The sequence below is a fragment of the Tamandua tetradactyla genome, chromosome 24 (genome assembly GCF_023851605.1).
Source record: "Tamandua tetradactyla isolate mTamTet1 chromosome 24, mTamTet1.pri, whole genome shotgun sequence".
NCBI lineage: Eukaryota > Metazoa > Chordata > Mammalia > Pilosa > Myrmecophagidae > Tamandua > Tamandua tetradactyla.
The window spans coordinates 13,671,592-13,694,396 of record NC_135350.1 but is presented as its reverse complement, the minus strand read 5'-3'; the positions used below and the strand labels follow the sequence as shown (position 1 = coordinate 13,694,396).

The window sequence follows — 22,805 nt, the reverse complement described above, 5'->3', positions numbered from 1 at the left end:
CAAGATGAAGCACCAAACTGACCGAAGAGGCCAGCAGTAAGGCAGGTAGCATCATAAAGGGAATGGAGACAAAAGAGTTCACATGTGTGCCAGAGAAAGGGGAGGAAATTAGAAAGTCAAGTGGCCAGATTCCAAGGTGGGTTCTTATTTAGGAATATAGAAGATCCACTAGTTTAGTGGTTTCCTAAATCTTTAGGTATATTCCATAAATAATCCTGTCCACTCTGTTCCCCAACCACAGATCGCATTACGGTGACGCTTGCTTATGGAGAGCATGAGGGAGCATTGTTTATCTGTCTTTGGATGTGTGTGCTGTGTTGCTTTGGTCTTCAGAAGTTCTATGAACATGGTTAATCTGATAACTTCAAAAGCAATGTGGATGCTCAAAATGCTAATGAGAAGTGGCAGATGATCACAATTAAACAAAAGCGGAGACATTAAAAATGCAAATGGTGAAAAAATGATATAGGATGTGCACATGCAAGAGGTAAATCTGGCTGCTTATAAAATTCTTCTGCCTAAGGATTGCTTTTTTTTTTGTATGCTATATGTGTGGGTGGGGGGGTCACATTTCATTCTTTTTCCATGTGGGTATCCCTTGATCACAGCACCAATTGTTGAATTTTTGTTTGTTGGTTTTTTGTTCGCTTGCTTGTTTCTTTGTCTGTTTGTCTGGAAACTGGATGGGTCGCGAATCAAACCCGGGTCTCCGGCATGACAGGTGTGAATTCTGCCACCGAACTACCCTCGCACCCCTGTGAGGATTGCTTTTTAAAGACTGATGCTAAAAGCAAGGGTTTTCTGCTCAAGATGAAGGCTTAAAAGAATAAAACACATTCTGAGTTCCATGTGTCATGGGCTCACACATAGAAAATGGAAAGTATACCTCAGACCTCTTAATTCCAGGACACCTTTGTCATAAAAATAAATTAACCTTATTTTTTAATATTCCAAATTGGCAACTTAAATTTTACTGCCAATACTTAGCATTTGCCACACAGAACTTGATGACAGAATCTAACCAATATTCAGGAAAGCATTCTCCGAAAGATCCGAAATTTAGAGCATTAAATAGCTTTATGCAGAACGAAACTATATGCAAAAACCTAAAAGCTCTGATTTCTTTGCAGATGTAATTTCTCATTGCTAGAGTTTTTCTCGTATTAAAAACTTCCAGATGCATAACACGTATGGCAGTACTAAACCCTACTGTCAGGCTTGCTGCGTAAACTTCAGGGAAGCTGTCAATATGTCTGTAGGGTTTTGGAAGTAGATTTAGGAGCGATAGGTTGTTTGGCTTAAATCTTGCTTCTTCAGCTTACAATAGCTTTAGTTGACATATGTGATCTTGCCAGCCTCTATTACTCGGTAACCCTTCCTATCTTTGCTGCTTTACTATAGCTGTCTTCACCGAGAAGGCAAAGTCACTAAAATGGTTTAAAAAGAAAAGTGGTTTTTTCTTCCAGACTTCCTGGAAGTTCATAGCATTAAATTGCATATTAAAGAGAAAATAAATTGCTCACCAAAGCTCAATAACCCCAGACATCATATCATTATATTATGTGTGCCTACAAGACAATTGAGAAAGGTGCTGCACTCGGCCAAACTACTGTCCACAACTAACCAGTCATACAGTAAATACATTGCTGATGACAGTGTATGCTCATTTCAATGGGAGGCAGAGTACTGCCTTTCAAATACTCTTCTGCAGTATTTGCTACAGAATGATTGTAGCCAGATTTACACTATCTCTGTGACATATGGTATGCTTTTCTTTCATTTTTGGTAAACTATTTTTAATTCCTGGAGATTTTTCCTCTTATTATTTAAACATAGATATAATTCCTATATTCTCATTGTACTGTCTATTTAAATTTCAAGACAAAAACAATATCAGCTTTACATAGTACCCAAAATCAAATCCAATGAAAAAGTCTCAAAGATCTTGGATGGATCTTTATTGACAATTTATTGGCAAAATGGATTTTCTACAAATAATATGAGATGGAGGTAAGTTATTTTTCATATACTGCTTTGCAAGCTAAGTATTAACCATTATCCAAAAAGCCAATTAGTTTAAAAAAAAAAAAAACTGCTTCCAATAAATATATGAGCTAGGTAAGGGATTGCTATAAAATGATGATAGCCTCATATTAATAGTTAGAATTAAAGAACAAGTGAAATCACAAAGGAGGAAAAGTCAAAAACCACAGAAAATGTCCATAAAAAAAGAACATTATTGTGACTTCAAAATTTTAAAAAATAAGTGACTTTTAAGAAAAAAGGATGCAGTAAGATGTTGGCTTTCTAGTAAGCAGTGCATGCTCAGTTACACAGGATTATTTACCCAGCTTTCCAGCTTTCCATTATCTTAATAAATAATTCAAAATGCCTTCCTCATTTCTAATAACACTTCTAGCTACAGGATTTGGAAGGGGAGTTCTATGTCACCAAATATATGGTTTATATAGACATGGGATCTTCGGTCACCCTGGGAATTGGACTTTCAGTCATTTTAACAGTGCCCTGTGGAGTCCTGAGGTTCTTTGGGGTTACCACGGCAGTAGGGGGTGGGAGTGGGGAGCTGAAAGGAAGACTATAAAGGCCTTTGGCCTCTGTCCCCTCAGCCCCCACCAAAATTGTATCTAATTTCACATACTGGGGTTTCTCAAAAGATTTAGTTTGTTTAAAAGGTTCAACTTCTTCAAAAAATGTCGGTAAACCCCTAAACTACTTGATTTCCAAGATTTGCATCTGCTTTAATACTCTATGCCCCACCAAGTTCTCAGAAAATGTTTAAAAGGCATGAGAAGAGAATATTTGTACCTATATAAGATATATATATATGTCTCTCAACCAAGCCAATTTAACAGTTCTTCATTATGATCATATGAAACTTTATGGAGAACCTTCTAGTAGAGAGAGAGCTCTAGAATAAATCCCAGAGATTCAGAATCAAACAACACCCCCTGCCAAGGAATTCATACATGAGATTGGTAGAACTGGCCTCTCGACCCCCTCCATCTGAAAGTAGAACACTATTGTACCACCAGAGCACTTACAGGTTAGAGTGGGTCAGGACCCGCCTACAAGGGTCACTTGATCGTTGACCCACTTAGCCCACTTGACCCCAGCCTGGTTGTAACCACCCCAAAAATGAAGTTAAGAAATTTGTTTCTATTCAGCCTTAGTCTGCTTTGATCTTGTGCCCTAATTCCATCAGTGAAAAATTAGTTTTAGCATGCCAAAGTTCACCTAAGAATCCTAGAATTTGCCAGCTTTTTCTAATGCTGGATTTGGTGCATGGTTCTTGGGAATCAGCTTTATTTAATGATCATATCCTGTATATCTAAAAATTATCAGCGATTCTAGAGGCCCTGAGGCCATTAATTAGAGCTGCATAATTCCTAGAAGGGTAATACAAACAACTTACCTTTGATAGCTGCCAGAATTGAGCTAAAACACTGGAATGTCAGGAAAGAAATCTGTCAATTTTCCTGCATGTTTAATTCCAGTATCTGAGGGATCAAAAATAAGAGCGCAATTCTGACCCTGTAACAGTCTTGAAAGAGAAACTCCTGAGATTATTCTGACCCATTAGTTGTTACAAGATGAGAAAGGATACAGCCATCATGGAGAATTCCTCTGGCTCCCTAACTATTATCCAGAATTTCATTATCATGGAAACTCTAAAATGCCAAGCTTTCTAAGTATAGTGGTAAAGATATATGATTCTGAGGATTAGGGGTTATGGGTAGCTTTTCCCTCCTTTGGCTCTCCTTTCACATGACGTCTTTGGTAAAGAAAGGAAATATCATAGACTCTATCCCCACTCCAACCAGGCTACTTCTAGTTACACATATAGACATATTATATTCTGAGTCTCAATATTACCATAATGCTCACCCACTGAGCCTAATGTGAAAAACGTATTTTAAAATGTACTGATTACGTTTAAAATACAAGAATAAAAACTTTGTCTACATAATCCAGGAGCCTAGAGCTCCTAAAATTTAAGCTATTACTATCCAAATAAATAGACACGGTTTTTGGCAATCCTGGAAAATAAATGCTTTTATAACAAAAAGACAAATTTAGTCATCAGATTAAGGTACTCTGTATGAGGGAAAATAAAGAACTTATTTTAACCATCATCTTACTTGGTGAATGAACTTGAAAGGGACTCCAAATAAATTGTCAAAAGCCTGGTAAGTGATTCCAAATAATCCTTCATTCTGAGAAATTTAAAAAGGTGGGCACAAAAATCCCCAACTGACAAATATGATTACATTTAGCTCCTTTATTCTAGCTACTGGAATACCAGTCTCAAGTTCTTATCTGTGGATTTGCCTACTAAATAACTCAACTTTCTGACAATATTAATGTGAAACGTACTAGATTCTTTTAAATATCTCAAAACTGATAGGACACACCAGCCTCCAAATATAGGTGGAGAGAGTTCCATAAGTTTTTCCATAAGTCTTTTCCATTGCAAATAGAAGTCAAGAGAGAAGTCAGCTACAGTTTTAATTGGGAAGGAGTCGGCAGATCAGAGGCAGTCCAGCTCAGTTCCTCCACCTTGTGGTCACAAAGGGAAGATGCCTGCCACCTGGTGGCAGTTCCTCGAAGAATCAATCAGATGACATAGAATAGTCACTTGAAGGAATATATGACACCAACGAAAAGTGCTCTATTTTAATAGGTAAGTGATTTCCACTTACTTCTGTATCCCACCTTTCTGCATTCCCTCCTTTTTAGAAGTCGATTTTAAAGTACCAGTATTTCTTTTAATTGAGAGACTGCTGAACAAATTCCAAATGAAATAGCCACTACCCATGTCTAAGAATTGGGTATGCCACAGTTGTTTTTAACAAAATTGGAAAACAAGTGTTGAATATCATGGTGCATTAAACCACTGTGGGGAACTTCACCCATGCTGACAACTCAGGGAGGCAAGAATGCTACTGTGTTTAGCGGTCACACACTGTTTTCACATTCTCAGCTTCCATCAAACAACCAAGCAATGTTTATAAAGTAGTAGGATGGAATAAAAAAAATTTTTATGATAGGTTTTGGTGATAGTTTCCACTCAAAATAACACAGATTGACATTATTTTGGTAAATGTCCAGTGGGATTCCTCCGGCAGCAGGAAATAACCTCCTGGACTGCAAACATTCCTGATTCTGGTCTGTTCCTCACCGCCACTCCCAGCTCTCCATTTTCCTAATCCTGCACATGAGAGGACGCGTTCCCTTCTCATTTTCTAGACCTAATTTTGACATTTAGATACTGTTCTTTTAAATGCCATATAGTTGGCTTAGCGCAGTTACAAGCAAACCAGAAACACAGTAGGTTATTATGGCCCCAAGAGGCTACTTGTACCTACATATTCTTCGAATGAGCTAGAAAGAATTACACTACATGTAGAATTCATATCCTTCTCTTAAATAATTCCTAGCTCATGGTGGGGGGGGGGAGAATTACTAAGGTAAGGAAGAAAAAAGAAATTTGAAGAATTGGCTTCTTAATAACATAAACATGAGAACCCAAGAGCCAAGAAAGGAGAACACTGATGCAAGTAGAAATTTGTCCCTGGTCCCTTGGGTGACAGGAGTTTTGCCAGTACTGCAACAACTAAAAGTGTTACACCCAAACTGTTGTACTCATTAGGACTGACACAATTTAACATGAATGCTTTCAGACATTCAGATGTCACATTGTATTGCTTGGCCAAAGAAGAGGAGAATGCCTTCTATTCTAGTTTAAATAACATTAATGGTATTTCTAATTTGGTTTTTTTTTATCCCAACTATTTTTTACCTTACATAATTGAAAATGTACACATTATTATTTTCTTGATGCACTCTTTCCATTCATTGTGTGGCTGGTTAGAAAAAGTGTGCAGCATAAGTGAAAACCCATGTTAGTAGGAAATATAAGATTTATAAGATAAAATAAAATTTATGGAAGTTGGACATCATTCAAAATCCCGATGACTTTATAAAAAAAAAATTATGTTATGCCAAGTAATTTAAAGGTCCTTTTTAAAAGATGGAATAGGGCGCAAAACCTTAAAGCTACCAACAATTAATATGTATTTCCACTCAAAACTTAGAAGTTACCACAAAGTCAGTTGCTAAGAGCTGTATAACTCACACTTAGAAAACAGATGTACTTTTACTTGCTTACATTTATTCTTACTTGTATACAATCATTTTCATAGATTAGGAGGGCCTAAGGGAACTTATCTACTATACCCTTTTTTATCTCTAGCTTATCCTCTAAGAAGATGACTTGCTATTCTAAATGTGATGATTATCAGTGAATATACAGTAACCAGGTCCAGGTGTACTGTCCAGAACCATCAGACAAAAAGGTTTTCTTCTTACCCAACCCGAATCTCTCTATTTTTGGGAGAAACGTAGAGAATAAATCATCACCATCCTATCTGCAACAGCCCTTTATATATTTAAAGTCCCATTTTTTTTTGCTTGAGTTGGGGTAAGTTTCAGTGTGGGTATATCAGGTATCCTGTACCATTATCTTAACATAAATTCTTTGAAAACCCAAAATCTAAGTGGGACTAGGCAAATCAACATTTTAGTCATTGCTGAAGCTTTTTTTAAATCAGAAGCCAAATTTTTGCCTATTGTGAATTTCTAAAAGGGAATTATATTTTTCTCTTCTTTTCCCCAGAGAAAAGAAAAAAAAAATTCTTCATATCTACAACATGGAAGAGATTTTGGTCATGTGTACCAACGCACACTATACTTTTTCTTGGTTGCACTTATCCCACCTATAAATTCGTGTCATTTTAAAATAAATGTCTGTCATCCTTATTGAAATATAAGCTTCATGAGGGCAAATTCCAAGTCTGCCTTGTCCATCAGTATATTCCCAATGGCAAGCACAGTATTTGGCATACAGCAGGGTCCCCATTTATACTTGGAGAATCAACAAATGCCCTTCAAAATCATTCTACTTCAACACTCCTGTTATGGATACATGAAAATGGAGTCTGTAAAAGTCATTCATGGGAATATGTGTCCAAGATCATATAACACGTTAATGACAAAGGCAGGATTAGAACTCTGGATTCTTGCTTCCCATTTGCATTCTCTGCCCACTACACCATGGAGGCTGTTCTACCTAATACCCTGGGCAGGCAACACTACTGATGAGTAAGGTACAGAAACCTTTAGGATCTAATCATCTTTTGGCTGGCTGCCTGGCTCTCAGCATTCTTTATCAAATGGCACATAGAAACCCTCGCATAAGAATGCCTGGCTTATACAGACTTTTCATAGGACTCTAAGCACAGAGCCCAAAACAGAGTTCCACAGCCATAGCAAAAAGCCAACTTATTCTCTCCTATGAGGGGAGAAGATTTTACAGAGGCCAAGCCACAGATGCCAGCTGGATTTCCATGGCTTACCTTCTGCTAAATCAAACATTCTGCTAAACAGAACTTCAATTTGTATGGGTTGTGCTTTTTTTAAATTTGGGCTTCTTTAAAGCACATATTCAAAAAAATAGAGCCTCTCCTGAGTGCATGAGAAAAATAAATATGACATTGGGGGGTGAGGGTGATGGTCTAAAATTGGATTGTGATGATGAATGCCCAACTCTATAATTTTTTTAAAATCATTGAACTGTATACTTAAAATGGGTGAATTTTGCAAATGATATATCAATAAAGCTGCCTGAAAAGGAGTAATGTGAAAATGAGCATGATAGTTAAACTACTTTTTTAGAACATCTGTTATTGAAACTGTAAAAAGAGTCTTAAGTATCTCCATGCTTTTTCTAACCAAGATACTATCTACTTGGATCATAGCTGACCCAAAAGATCAAAAGTTTTCCCTGATATGTCCATAAAATCAATTTAAGAGACCACTATAAATATCTGTAAAGAAACAACCTTCACAATATCTCACCAAGAGACACTGACTAGTTGATTATCTGCACGAATTATCTATGCATTTGTTTAATTAAACATAGTGTTCTAGCACAAAACCTGCCATTAACTAGCTTTGAGCAAGTTATCCAATATCTCCAGTCCTGTACCAACTGTTCTGGGAATTTAAAATACTCCTATATCAAGTGTCTCCATGGGCCAGATTAGAGTTGAGTAGTATATATTATAGTAAAAGGAATAGTAATTATTATCACTAACGAATAGCCACTAATATGCCATGCCACTTATTAATTATCACCTTGCAAGGAAGGTATTATTGGCCATTTTGTACAGATGAGGAAAATAAAACACAAAGATTTCTGTGCATTAGTTTGACCAAGACCACGTAATTATTTAGCAGCAGACCCAATATTCCATTCCAAAACTGCCAAAGCCTATACTCATTCTCTGTTCCTCAACAGACTTTAGGCTTTCAATTCCATCAGATGTGGGCATGAATCCTGACCTTGAACTTTCTATGTTACTTAACTTCTCTGAGTCACAGTTTCCGCATATGTAAACTGAGATTGCTAATACTTAGCTTTCAGGGTTGTTGTAAAGATTAAATGAGACAGTGCAACCCTTACAATTAGAAATAATTCAATAAACAGTTTTTCTCATCCTTCTTCCACAAAGGTTCTTTTCTGTATATATATAAAAAATCTGTAAGTTCTATGAATTTGTCGTAAACTACTTGGATAAACCTCGCTGGGACTGAGTTCTATCAAATGCAATTAAAGTGGAAGATAAACAGTACAGACTCACTCTTTTGCTGTCAAAAGATTGCTCTCTGGTTGAGACTGTCAACAAGAGTGTCAACTTCAAGGGGTGGGCATCTGTCCACCGGAACTGAGCTAAGGTCACAGACTTGCCGGGCTCTGCCCTGCAAACAGATGTCTGGGTGACAACTCTTAGTCCCTGCAAATCAGGGTTAGAGACAAACCAGGTGGGAAACTCAGTATCTCCTTTCTAATCCTTTTGGCCAGCCCATTCATGCCCTAAGACAATACTTCACTGACCATAATTTAAAATACCCAGTTTTCTCTGGGATACTATTTTCAACATAATGCCGTATTTTGATGATGTCTGATATTCCACAAGCAGAAAGAAGTATTTGTATAACAGTAGTTTAGTCAGCAAGAAACTTGTTTGATTCTGTATAATGGAATGTGCACCTTCAGATGTTTACCTTGCAAGTATCTGGGTAAAAACTGATGTAATGTGGAGCTCTAGTGGTGGCAAGAAGTAAAGCAGTTGTTTCTGAGAGCCAACAAAAAAGCCAGGGAAATTGCCATTTATTACTAAATTAATATGTTAAGATGACAAATGATTCAAATTGATCTTCCAAGATAATACAAAGTAAATTCTGAATCTAATAGTATTCCCTTATTTTTGTCTTCCAGGTTATAAGTTAGACTTCAATAGCTTACTGACAATAAATTTCATGAAGCAATTATATCTTCACATAAAACCAAACTCAGTGCTGTGGTTGGCACTTTTCTACTTTTTATCAAATTCACTAGGAATTCAATTAATTAAACACTAGTTATTTTGCACACAGCTAGTAAAAGTATTGTATACAGAAAATGCTGGGCTCTAAGTGGTATAATCAGTAAAGTCCTGTACCAACTGTCCTGGGAATTTAAATAATCTGTACAGGCTGATGAGGTTGTTGTGAGTTAATTCCTGCCCTAGAAAAGTGCCTTCCTCAAATTTCTGACTTCTGAGATCTTTGCCAACTTGAAATAACTAAGAATGAAACCCACCACGTCAAATGTTAACTCTAGGTTTTCTGGTCACCTAACATGTATTTCTTCTCAAGCCAAGGGCATCATTTAAAAATTAGCATTTGGTCAACAATATAGCCGAACATAAAAACAGCAAACATTTTTATGATGTACATCCTGGGGTTGACATTAAAAATTGCTAGACATGGTGTCTAGTTTAGCTGTGTCAAATCAAGTTGTCAGCAGGGGTAAAAAACTCAGAATATGGAAAAATATGGGAACTAAACTTTCCATGTATACAACCAAGTCTATGTATTTAAATTTAAGCGTCATGACCCTGGTCATTAAAGAAAATGTAAAGACACTCACTTTTACATCAGTGATGATTAAAGAAACTAAAATTTTCATAAATGCATTAACAAAGTTTATCTCAAGATTCAGGCGTTTTTCATGGCTTTTATTAGTTGAATACACTAGACGTATCCCAAGGACCACATTCCAAGAGCTCCTAAATTGGGAGGAGGTCTACAGATAACTACCAAGCCTCAGAGGTCTGGGAAAAAGAAAAAGGACTACTAAGGAGGTTTGATTCATTGAGGTCTCTTGTCTCCATCCTTCTACTAATATACTATCATTAATACAGTTCTTACAAGCTACACAGAAAAATGGCAAAAATATGAAAACCTTTTCTGAGAAGTCATTGAGAATGCAATAGTTTGTAATGGGAAGTTCAAGATAAAGCACCAATCTTCTTTTAGTCTTCATCTTTAGCAATAATATAGGAGAGAGAATGCTTTTTATAGAAAAGAAAAATGCAGCAGAGGAAGTGAAGGTGGCCTAGCAATGTAATCACATGCCAAAAAGAATGATAGGGAAACTCGCACTAATGCAACATTAGCCACCAAGGAATTCAGAATCTAACATTTCTACAATGTATCTTTTTTTACCACAGGTATTAAGATAATTTCATAAAACTGAAAAATATTTTTAAATCTGTGAATCAAGAATTTCATCTTGTACCTCATCTTGCCTGTATTCTCTTTGATGATTATCAGTATGTCCTTTGCTTTCCCATAGCCAATCTTGGTATGCTGCCTAAAATAATATTTGGGCTTTAGTTGCCATTCTTTTGACTGAGACATGTTGGTTTTATTAAACTAAGTTGGATCTGCATTCTTTCTTTACTATTGTTACAGGTAGGCTTGACAGACACCAGCTCTTGGTTTTAAAAAGATCTGCTGCAAAAGAAACCTTCTTAAATAGTTTCACTTTACCTGCTGGGCAGTTGCACTCTGAAGGTGCTTCTCTTGCGATTCTTATTTTAGCCATATGTTCATAGGATTTCTGTAGGAAAAGAAGTATTAACAATCAGCAACAGCACTGAGCAGAAATGGATTCTTTAGGGGCTCTCTGGCCATATGCCTGAGTTACCAGTATTTGATAGCCTGCATAACTAACATTTACATATGTACTTAGACTTCAGTCAAAAGTTAATAATATCCATGTTGAAAAAAAGGAAAAAGACTATTTACATGGTATCAAGAATGCTGGACTTGTGCAACATCTTTCTCATTCCCCAACTACCCCAACTCTCAACCCCAGCTCAAATACAGGCAATCAGTACAAAAGCCTGGCACTAACATACTGCAGTTCTATGTAAGATGTGTGTCTTAAAACAGCCAATACCTTATACATAAAGATGGATTGCTTTATCACACTGTGCTGCAACTACTGCCAAACAGCCTTTCTGTTGGAAGAGCGTGTTCCAGAAAAACCCCTAATTCTTGTCTAAAGCCAAGCCAAGACATGTTTTAATAAACATGTCAATTCCTTTCAACTCTCAACTACAGTGGCTCTGCATTCACAAACACCCATGGTACTACATCCTTTACAAAAATTAAGACTTTTTTTCCTTTTAAATATTTAGTATGAAAACACTTAATGCTGTAATCATTAATTTTAAATCATATATAGGGATATTTCATTTTTAAGAGTATCTTGTGTATATTAATAACAGGTATGGCCCTAACCTTCTTACAAGATGTGAAGGAAAAAAACAGATGTTATCTCTGCAAGAATAAGCGCCACGTTAAAGAATCACATGTGACTCCAGAAAACTAGAAAGAGATAAAATACCACCCCACCCTGTCCCCTTATAGACCTCCATATATGTTCATCATGCAAACATCAGGGAAGACTGAGGGATGATGACAGAGCCGGAGAGATGAGCATATACAAATGTATGCTACAGTGGTCTAGCACATGCACACAGACAGCCACACGGAGTATGCACACAGTAAGGGAAAAGACTGATCGTGTACACAGATTCGCGTCTGTGCAAAATACCCCAGCCTTTCACACCTGAGCCAGAAGTTGCTCCACTTTCTCTTGCACCATTGCTTTGAGCTGATCCAGGGAATCAGGCAGCAGACGAAAGGAAGGGTCCCCTTTGGCGGATTCAAGAGCGGCGATCCTCGCCTGGAGGTCGTTGGTCTTCACCCCCAGATATAGGCAGAACATCAAGGCCACCACCGACAGTAGGGCAGCCAGGGCCGCGCACGCCGGCCAGGTCCGGGCACAGCGCTGCACCGCAGGGCTCGGATCCCCGGAGCCGGGCTCACGGCCCCCTCCTTTCCCGGCGTGCTTCTTCACCAGCATTGTGGCGGGGTCGGCTGCCTCGGCTTCGCCTACCACCCTCTATTACCTCCAAAAATCTTAAAAGCAAAGAAAAAAGGCCGATTCCTCCAAAGTTCTGTCCTAGTGCCTGCACCACTAGTTGGCCGAGTCGGAGCTCGAGAGCGGAGATGGACCTCCACTTTCCTCAGCTCCGAAACCAGCAGGCGTGCACCATCCTCCGCTATCTTCTCCCCTCCCAGCCGGGCGTGAAAAACACCCGCAGTCTGGGGTTTGGGTGGCAATGAAGTAAAAACCGAAACGAAACCCACCCGATGATCCGCCCAGCCTCCCAGAAGACTGACACCGGTTTTCGAGGTCCCGAGAGCCGCCGCACAGAGCCGGAGGGGCTGCGGGCAAGAAGCGGAGAGGGGCGCCGCTAGCCGCTGCCACCGAGCACCGGACCTGTTGCGTCTCTCTTTCTATTAGTTTTCCTTATTTCTACCTATACGACGTTTTTCCGCACGCCGACCTGTGTCCCACCTGGATTCAGTTAAAGGCAAAAAAGGCTGAGAGAGACCGAGAGAGCTCAGGGCAAAAGGGGTGACCGGAGGGGGGGGGTGGTGGAGGAAAACGAAGTAACCCAAGGAGCAGAAGCAAGGCGCGAGGCCGAAGTCGCGGCTTCCCGAAGTATCTCCGCAGCCTCGCGTGTGCGAGCCTTAAATATCCTTCGGGATGCTCGCGTGTGAGTGTGTGTGAGTGCGCGCGCTCTGTGTGTACGAGGTCCCTCCCCCGGTCCTCTCCCGCCTCCCGGCGTCCGGCCCGCCGCCTTGGCTGCAGGGCGCCCCCCTCCCCACGCCGAGGTCGGAGCCGGCTCATTAGTATAATGTATTCACCTTGGAGCAGCCAGCCAGCCCCGGCCCGGAGACCCGCGAGGTGGGCGCGGAGCAGGAGGTCTGTTATTAACATAATGTATGCAGATAGCTGGAGCGGAATCCGTGATTGGCGAGGACCTTGACGGCCCCTCCCCCTGCCCACAGGATAACTTCTGCTCCCCCTAAGGCCACCCTCCCTCCCTGGACTCGAGGTCGCTGCGGGGTCTGCGGTGAGGAAGGCAGCAACTTTGGTTTATACCGACTCAGCCCGGCACCCCTTCTTTATCTCGGTTAAAAATGGAGAAATGGCCTCCAGGAGGAAAGAAGTGAAGCAGAACGCTGGAGCACTTCAGATCTCCACTCAGAACCAGAGGCGGGAGCTCTTGCTATTCCGCTCTGGTGCAGCGTTTATCCCTCCTCCCTCACTTTCCCCCATGCCCAGAGGCAGTGTCTGGCTGACGCGTGAGGTACATTTCCCTACTTCCCTGCTCTTCCCACGGCCGCGCGGCAGATTCTCGGCGAGAGGAAGTTTTCTCTCCCCTCCCCCAGTTTCCTTCTGTCTTGGCGATGCTGAGTCTCCTCCCTGCTCAGTGTTCCCAGTCTGTACTCTGGGGTGCTAATGCGTTTTCCTGATTCCCCGTTTTGTGGGATTGAAAAAGTGAGCGTTGAGGTGTACACATTTCTCAGGATTTAGGAAAGGACTAAAGAATGAGGTCAATTTTTCCCCTTACCTGACTCCTTATGCTGTTCTTTCTGTATCAAATTACGAGGTCTCTAATGGGGTTTTGGAAAGTTGGTAAGTAGTAGCGTTCTGCATTTAATTGACATTTTTTTAAATCCCACTTTTTATTTCAACTTATCTCTTCTCCATAAGGCATGCTAAATATTTTTCTACCCTCCTTAACCAAACTGTCAAGTCGTTGCTCATTATTTTAAACAATCAAAAAAATTAATGCACTAAGATCTTTCACGTGTGTGAAAAGATATTGGTAGGCATAAAGCTGGATAAAGACGTTTCAACAATATCTGTTTGTGGAGTATATAGGAATGAAAAAATAGGAAAAGAAACCGACAAAACATTGGGGGGAAACAATTTCGCTATGCAATCAAAGATATAATTTTATATATCTGTATTACACAGTGGTTCTCAAAGGACAGGCAGGATCAGCATCATCTGGGAATTTAAGCAAAATGCAAATTCTGGGACCCCACCCCAGAACCTACATAATCAAAATTTCCTGGGTAGGGCCAGCAATCCTATTTTAACAAACCCTCCATATGATTCTTACACACACTGGAGTTTGAGAACCACTGGTATAATACCTTACAAAGTACTTTCAAAGACCGTTTTTCATTTGAACCTCATAACCCAGTGACATGAGTAGGGAATTCCTGACCTTGTCTTATATATAGGGAAACAGTTTTCCATGCCTGTCTTCTGAATGTTGGTGCCGTGAGGCTCTGTCTTACATCATCTCTTCTAACTCTGTACACTCTCTCCAGTAAAATTCCCAGTTACCATCTTTACAGTTAAGTCATAAACCCATAGAGCTAGCCTTTCTCCTAAGCCTCAGATCCATACAGCCAATCATCTGCTTAGCCTCTCCCCTTGGATGTCCCCCAGGAAATTCCAAATTAGCCAGTATCTCTCCTCCAAACCCTGCTGTTCTTCCTTTGTTTCCCATCTCAGTAAATGGCGCTACCATACATCTAGTGTCCCTAAGCCAAAATATCCAGTACCAAGCCTTGAATTCCCCCATACCCTCCTCCCCTCATTTAAATCCCTTCAGTATTTCTTAGGATGAAGATTATATGTCTGACAAGTCCCACCACCACCTGGCATCTGCCATCTCACCTACCTCATTGCTCATTCTTCCCTTCATGTTCTCCACATCAATTTTTCTAATAAAAGTATGGAGACAAGAACAATGAAAAGTCTTTCTTTTGGACAAAGCACCACTCTCTTAATGTTTCAATAGAAAGGCTATTTTCTGTCCTAACTGGTGCTGAGAGGAGATTACACATTTAATTTTGGTGATACAATAGCATACTTTATAGAAATTATGCACATGAGAAGGTCCATAAGAACTGTTACAAGCTTTCAGAACCACCATATATTCGTAAGGGGATAGAGTTGGAATTTCATGTATTTGGGACTTTAATTCAGAGGATTAGATTTGCTTTATTTCATTGGTGGGTGCAATAACTCAGAAATGTGCCAGGCATTAGAACTAAGATGTCAAAACCCAGTAGATTCTCTGCATCAAGCACAGAGAATGTGTGGATCAAGAAAGCTTGGGGGTTTGACCACATTGTTCTATACTTCATCATGGCACAGTTGTTTTGGTTCATATGTGGAGAAGGAGTCGAGAAAGTAAAAATGACACTAAAAATGGTATAGTTCAGGTGACTCCAGTTTACCTAAAACTGTATCAACAGTAAAAATAGTCAAGCAGCTGTTGTAGAACAGGTATGTGGTAAGAAGACTAATGGACCCACATTGTGTGAATCCCAAAAATGTGTGAATATGTCACTTTACATGGCAAATGAGACTTTATAGATTTAAATTAAGGACCTTGAGAGGTGGAGATGATCCTGGATTATCCGGGCGGGCCCAAAGTCAGCACAAGTGTCCTTATAAAAGAGAGGGTCTTAGTATGCCATGCTGCTATGACTAATACAACACAATGGATTGGCTTAAATGGCAAGTATTTATGGTCTCATGGTTTTGGAGGCTAGAATTCCAAACTCAGGGCATCAGCAAGACTCTGCTTCCCCCCAGCAGTCTGTAACATCCTGGTGCTGGCGTGCCACAATCCTTGGGGTTCCTTGGCTTGTACCTCTGCTTCCTGTCATATGGCAATTTCTCTCTCTCTCTCTCTCTCTCCCTCTCTCTCTCTCTCTCTCTCTCTCTCTCTCTCTCTCTCTGTCTCTCTCTCTGTCTCTCTCTTCCCCCCCCCCCCCTTTGTGTCTGCTCTTTGGTTCCTGCTGACTTCTAGTTTCTGGCTCCTCTGTGGACTTCTATGACTTATGGCTTCCAGTTTCTCCTCTTTATATGGCCTCCAGTAAATGGATTAAAACCCACCCTGATTCCACTGGTCACATGTTAACTGATAATAGCATCTTTGAAAGGTCCTGCCTTCAGATAAATTCAAACCCATAAAAACGCGAATTAAGATTAAGAACATATTCCCTGAAACTTGTTTGTTTCTGATGCCTAAGACTCCGAGTTAGAGCACTGAGGCTATGAGAGTCAGCATTACCCATATAGCAACTGGTAAAAAAGCCAAGAAAGTGATCAGACTTCAACTAGAGATATGAATGAAAAGGAGTTGGATAGGACTAAGGTAAACCAGAATACAGGACAAAGGATGATATAGTCCATATTTTAAACTTCAACATCTGTGTGAGACCAAAGAAATGGATGTTTATTTGATGAAAAATTTATATTTTGGGTAGCACATTATCTAATTTAGATTGTATGACCAGTTGATTTGAACACCATAATTACATGGAATCTTGAATTGAGCCTGAGATCCTGTTGGTTTGTACAGGTTAACGTGATGCCACAATATACCCCAGAGTAATTTGGGCAGAGAATAAAAAAGTATTTGCAAAGCCCCCTTGGGAGACGGGGGAGAAAGGAGGAAATATTCCACTTCCCCATATAGGGAATTCTTTCTCAAGCAGTGGGGACAACCCTGGCATTATGGGATTGAAAAAGGCTTCCTGACCAAAAGGGGGAAGAGAGAAATGAGACAAAATACAATGTCAATGGCTGAGAGATTTCAAACAGAGTCGAGAGGTTATCCTGGAGGTTATTCTTCTGCATTATGTAGATATCCCTTTTTAATTTATGGTGTATTGGAGTGGCTGGAGGGAAGTACCTGAAATGTTAAGCTGTGTTCCAGTGGCCTTGATTCTTGAAGATGATTGTGTAACTATATAGCTTTTACAATGTTGCCATGTGATTGTGAAAACCTTGTGTCTGACACTCCTTTTATCCAGACTATGGACAGATGAGTAAAAAAATAAGGATAAAAAACAAATAAATAGTACAGGGGGTAAAGAGTAAAAAATTGGATAGAATGAAATACTAGTGGTCATGATTGGGAAGATAAGGGGTATGGTATATATGAGTTTTTCTTTTTTCTTTTTATTTCTTTTCTAGGCGTGATGCAAATGTTCTAAAAATGATCATGGTGATGAATACACAAGTATGTGATTATATTGTGAGCCATTGATTGTATATCATTATGAACTGTATGTGTGTGAAGATTTCCCAATATAAAAAAGGGAAAAAAGAAGATTTAGAACACAACTTTTCTTGGGGAACATAATTCAACCTACCACAGGGAGGCAGGAGTGTCTGAGTCAGAGGAAATGTGATGATGGAAGTAGAAGTCAGAGTGATGCGAGTGCTGGCTTTGAAGATGGAAGAAGGCCACACGCCTCTAGTAGCTGAAAAGAATGAAGAATAGACTCTCCCCTAGAAGCTCTAAAAGGATTGCACCCCTACCAACACCTCGATTTTAGCCCTTCTGACCTCTGAAACTATAAGATACTTTTTGTTGTTTTTAAGCCACTACGTTTATGATACTTGGTTCCAGCAAATGCAATCACTAACTCAGGAATTCAATATTCATCCGCTACGGCATCATAAGTGATACTGGAATTGCCACAAGGCCCTATAATTGAAACAGCACTGTAGTAAACAATTTCTGTCTCTTAAATGTTTATGCATTTCTAGTACTATTGACATGTTCAAAAAGAAAGAACTGAAGAGCTATGCTTTCTCCATGGCATGTAAAATTAGGACGCCCTCTATAGAGGCATATTAAAGTGAACCAAATAGGTTCTATTTTCATTATGCCATTCATTTGTGCAATTCAAAAGCAGCAAACCAGACAAGCTGTTCAGCCATTCTCATCCTTCCTACCTGTTAATGCTAGCCTTGCCAACATCCTGACCCAGCTCTCAGGACTGCTGCTAGTACTACTGGTCCTAGGTTACCAGAAAAAAAAAGAAAGAAAGAAATGCAGAGGAGTGGCAGGAAGTTAAAGTAAGAAAGGTGTGTGTGTGGGGGGGAGAGACAAAGACAATAAACAAGATAGAACAGGAAGGTAAAGTGTTAATGTAAAAAAGGCAAAATTCATTATTATATGCTTCTAAGAGGCTAATATATAGATAAAGGATATATAGATAGAGGTAAAGCATTCATGCATCTTTAAAATTTTGATGTCTTATGGGTATTTAGAAAGATTATTTGACCAAAGGAAGTAGCTATGAAAATAACGTTATGATGTTTTTAAATAGTAACTACACAAAAGAGAAATTCTTCAGTTTGGTTAGAAAATATCTTTTAGCACCATTGATTTTTTTTTTTTTTGTATGCTGTATGGTGTGTCACATTTCATTATTCTTCCATGTGAGTAACCTGTTATTGCATTTGTTGAATTTTTTGTTTGTTTGTTTTGCTTGTTTGTTTGTTTTTGGGAAGCGCATGGACCTGGAATCAAACCTGGTCTCTCACATGGCAGGCAAGAATTCTACCACTGAAATACCCTTGCTCCCCAATACCATTGACTTTTTTTTTTAAGACCATTGATTTTTGAAGCTAGTTTCCTGAAACCAGTGTTATCCAAAGTCCACCATCAAAGTTATCAAACAGAAGCAAATGTATGAGAGTATCATGGCCACCCTTTACATCTGCAACCACCTTTTGTGCCCACAAAGGACCTTAATAAAGAAAATATGAAAATAAATTGTGTCTTGTATCGTACTTGCTATTTCACAGATGTTAGATGAGAATGTGCTCTCATAGGAACACCTTTTAAGACAAAGTTCCCAAAGGGAACACAGTAGGCAGTGAACAGTTAAGTGAACTGAAACTTAAAAGAGATAATTCTCCCACAGTCAGGCACATCTCAATAAATCATAAACAAATTATAAATATCTCCAGCACAGAAGAGCAGAAAAGGAGGATTTGGATCTTAGTAGCAGGCTGAAAAATACTCTTTCAGGCAGATCAAAAAACTGACCACATTTACAGAAGCCTGGTTAAGCAGGGGGGTGACAACTGTATGAATCCAATAATCTGCAAATACAAGCCTGCCAAAATCCCATTTCTCAGTGCAGAGTCAGAAGTTTGATACTTGTTTTGTGCAGGGAGGGGAGAGATGAATTTTTTCTTAAACTTCAATAATAACCCCACATAATGGGTCTGAGTTATACTGCTAATTCAAACAAGAGGCACCTTTTCATTAAATTTAACATGTCAACCTTGTGTTGTAAGGTCATACGAACAGAGCATGTTTGTAGCATTGAGTCAATTCATGGTTAAGAGCTCCAGACTCCAAGACCAGACTGCCTGGGCTCATAATCCAGCTCTGCCAGTTACTAGCTGGGTGGCTTTGGATGCCTCAGTTTTCTCATCTACAAAACAAGGATGGCCATTGACTCATAGGTCTTTTGTGTTGAATAAATGGGAAACTACTTATAAAGCATCACAATTTTTAGCACATATTAAATACAATATAAATTGTCGCTCTTACTGGTATGGCTATTATTATTACTAAGGTGTCATTTTACTGATCCATAGCCACTGAAGGGCAGGAACCATGAACGCTTTTAGGCTGTGTGGTGCCTGTATACTTTAATAATGATTTCAGTCCTGACCCAGTTTACAATAATAGAATAGTATCAAGGCAACCTTTCCACTCTCAGATGATCTGAAAATTCCCTAACTTAGGTTGTGGTTTCTTGATGGCTCCCAGGCAACTTATACTGATGCACTGCCACAGTGCACCTAGGGGAAATCTAGTGTCACTGGTGACCACTTAGCATGTCCTCTAAGGACAGCTTTGACCACTCAGTATCTGAGGTAGATTTTGCCTATGGTAGTTTGCAAGGTAATATTTTGCAAAATATCAATTCCTAATATATACTCCGGGATAGGAGATATATACACCATATACGTCTGAAGTAGCAATCGGCAAATTTGCATTAATAATTGCCACTATGTCACTTTAATGCCTTGGCCCGGTATCCAGCAATGGTTGGCATGGGGCCCCCAGTTCATGGCTGCTTCCCATACATTAAAATGCATTAAGATCCACTGTCTACTAAGGCCAAAACCCTACTATGTTCATCAGTGGGGGACCACAAGATCACCCACTGGCCTCCAATCCCCAGGGTCCCTACATATTTTTCTTATTTGGGGATGACCCACCCCTTAATGCTAGGGGGAAGCCTCCCAGACCGCCTGGGCTAGGGGGTGCTGGTGGAGGGCTTTCTGTGTGATGTCAGCCATGTCTTTTGACCTGAATCCACATCCTCCTCTAGTGGCCCAATTTCAACTAGTAAACCTCTGCGCCTTGGGAAGTTTGCTCCACAGTCTAACTAATACTGCATTTGAGCACCTATCAATATCCTTAGCTTTAGTTCCAGCAGCTATTAGGTCCAGCTGCATGACACCCAGATTGAACCATCGTGTCCCCTTGAAATGCAACCCTTAACTCTGACTCCAGCTCCCCTTTGCCTTAGGTGATGTCTTTTCCAGGTGTGCAATCATTTGGCCAGCATGTCTCCTGGACTGTTTATAAGTGTGCTGAGAATTGGCACCAACATCCCATTCTACTGATTAGGAGCGGTAGTTGAATAGACTCATTAATTCCTATCAGGTCCAATAGCATTCAGTGTGGAAATCACACGCTTTATCCCTAGCCCACTTAATACATCTTATAGTTCATCAGTGGTGTTCCAATGTGGGGTTTGATGGAGCAAATTGGGCCACACCTCTTTGAACTGAAATATGAGCCATGTAAGTAGCAAATTTGTTTGCATTTGGGGAGCTAGTGAATACATGCATTGATGCAGAGAAGGATGGGTGGCCAGAGAGGACAATTGATTCATCTCATGCCCTGAGAGCAGTATACCATTTGCAATGGTGTCCCGCAATCACAGTAGCCAATTTGATAAAAGTTCTTTAGGTTTTTACCTATACTGAATCCCAATCTCTCATAATTCAGAGGCAGTGAAATCTCGCATCGTAATGTATTTTTTTTCTTGGTCAGCATGGCTGGGGCACATCAGTGGCATCATCCCAATCTGCCTGGGGGCCCAGCTGGGTTGGGATGTACTCTGATTTAATCTTATGTTGGATCAGAGGGTGAACAAATTTGCACCCTTTATCCTCCTCCTCTCAGTCAGACTGGGGACCCTCAAGAAAACTCCACTAGGTCCCAGACTCTGAGATATCAACTGGGGAAAGCTAGAATGTATCTTACTTGAAAATTAGGCAACTTTTGCCCCCTTGTCCTAATGTAGTGGCCTGCTAATATTTCAAAATTCTTTTCTACCCAGTGTAGCCTCTCATTCAAAGCATCACTGAACTCTACTTAGGCTACCTGCATATGCCTCTCTGACTTAAGTTCCTCTTTCAGGTGGTGAACTGCCATTTTGACTGTCAAGTCCTCTTCCATAATTGATCCCAAGGCCTCCAAAAAAGGCCAGGCTACAGGTGTGGTTGCCTGGAAGCTTTCCTTGTTCTTATAAAATCCCAATTGTCCTACAGCCTGTTGCAGGAGGACAATTAGTCCAGGCAGGGAATTATAAGCATCTCCAAACTCTCTTGGTTACCCCATTTGTCCAGAAGGGTAGCCACTTCTTCCCACATGGACAATACAGGTCATCCCAGGATTCCCCCTAGGGAGTCTCCCTCCCCAGTATCCCTGCTTTTTATGACCAGCAGCTCTTTGGTCTCCTGGCTGGCTTGCCAAATGTCCCAACCCAGCTCAACCCCAAGACCAAAGAACATACCAGGCAGAATATTACTGATGAGTTTTAATTAGAGACTTACCAATAGGAAGAAAATCTTCCCAATGGAGGCTGCTTGGGACATGAAGATCTGCACTCTGCGCCCCAAACCAAAAGGAAGGCATGTACCAAGAGGGTGGCCTATAAAATTTAACAGGGTCCAGTGAGACTTTGTTACAACAGGATTTCAGCAGACTCTTATGAGATCTGGTTCAGTAGAATCTCATAAGGATGGGTTACGAACAGTGGTTGGTGTGCAGAAACGGGGAGGAGTATTACATTCTTTGACCGCTAATGTCTGTCCCTAGTCATGTAGGTGAATGTGTGCCTCTCAGAATGGAAAGGGAACGATGCACCCCCTAAAAAAAAAAAAAAAACGAAAGGGGCAGGGCAGGGCCTGGGCCATGGGTCCTCACACTTCTGTTGCTTCTACCTTCTGGTTATTGTGAATAATGGCACTATGAATATCGGTGTACAAATATCTTCTCAAGCCTTTGTTTTTAATTCTTTAAGGTATGTACATAGAGGTGGGATTGCCAGGTCATATAGTAGCTCAACGTTCAACTTTCTGAGGAACTTGCCAAACTGTTTTCCACAGTGGTCAGGCCATATTACATCACTACCAACAATGCACAACAGTTCTTTCTCCACATCCTCACCAACAATATTTTCCTTCTTTATTCTTTTTTCACTAATAGCCATTTTGTAAGTATGAGCTGGTATCTCACTGTGGTTTTGATTTCCATTTCCCTAATGGCCAGCAGTATCCAATTTGTAAAGATGTTGAGCATCTTTCCATGTACTTATGGGCCACT

At 40.1% G+C, this 22,805-nt stretch overlaps 1 protein-coding gene across 1 annotated transcript in view; it reads right to left on the bottom strand.

The window, feature by feature from the left end:
- Window positions 1-12,343, bottom strand: part of COL25A1 (collagen type XXV alpha 1 chain) — a 486,980-nt gene extending 474,637 nt beyond the window's left edge. The window contains 2 exon segments of the mRNA XM_077143256.1: window positions 10,960-11,029; window positions 12,047-12,343. Of these exon segments, the coding sequence (XP_076999371.1) occupies window positions 10,960-11,029; window positions 12,047-12,343 (367 nt within the window).
- Between the last annotated feature and the right edge of the window lie 10,462 nt (window positions 12,344-22,805).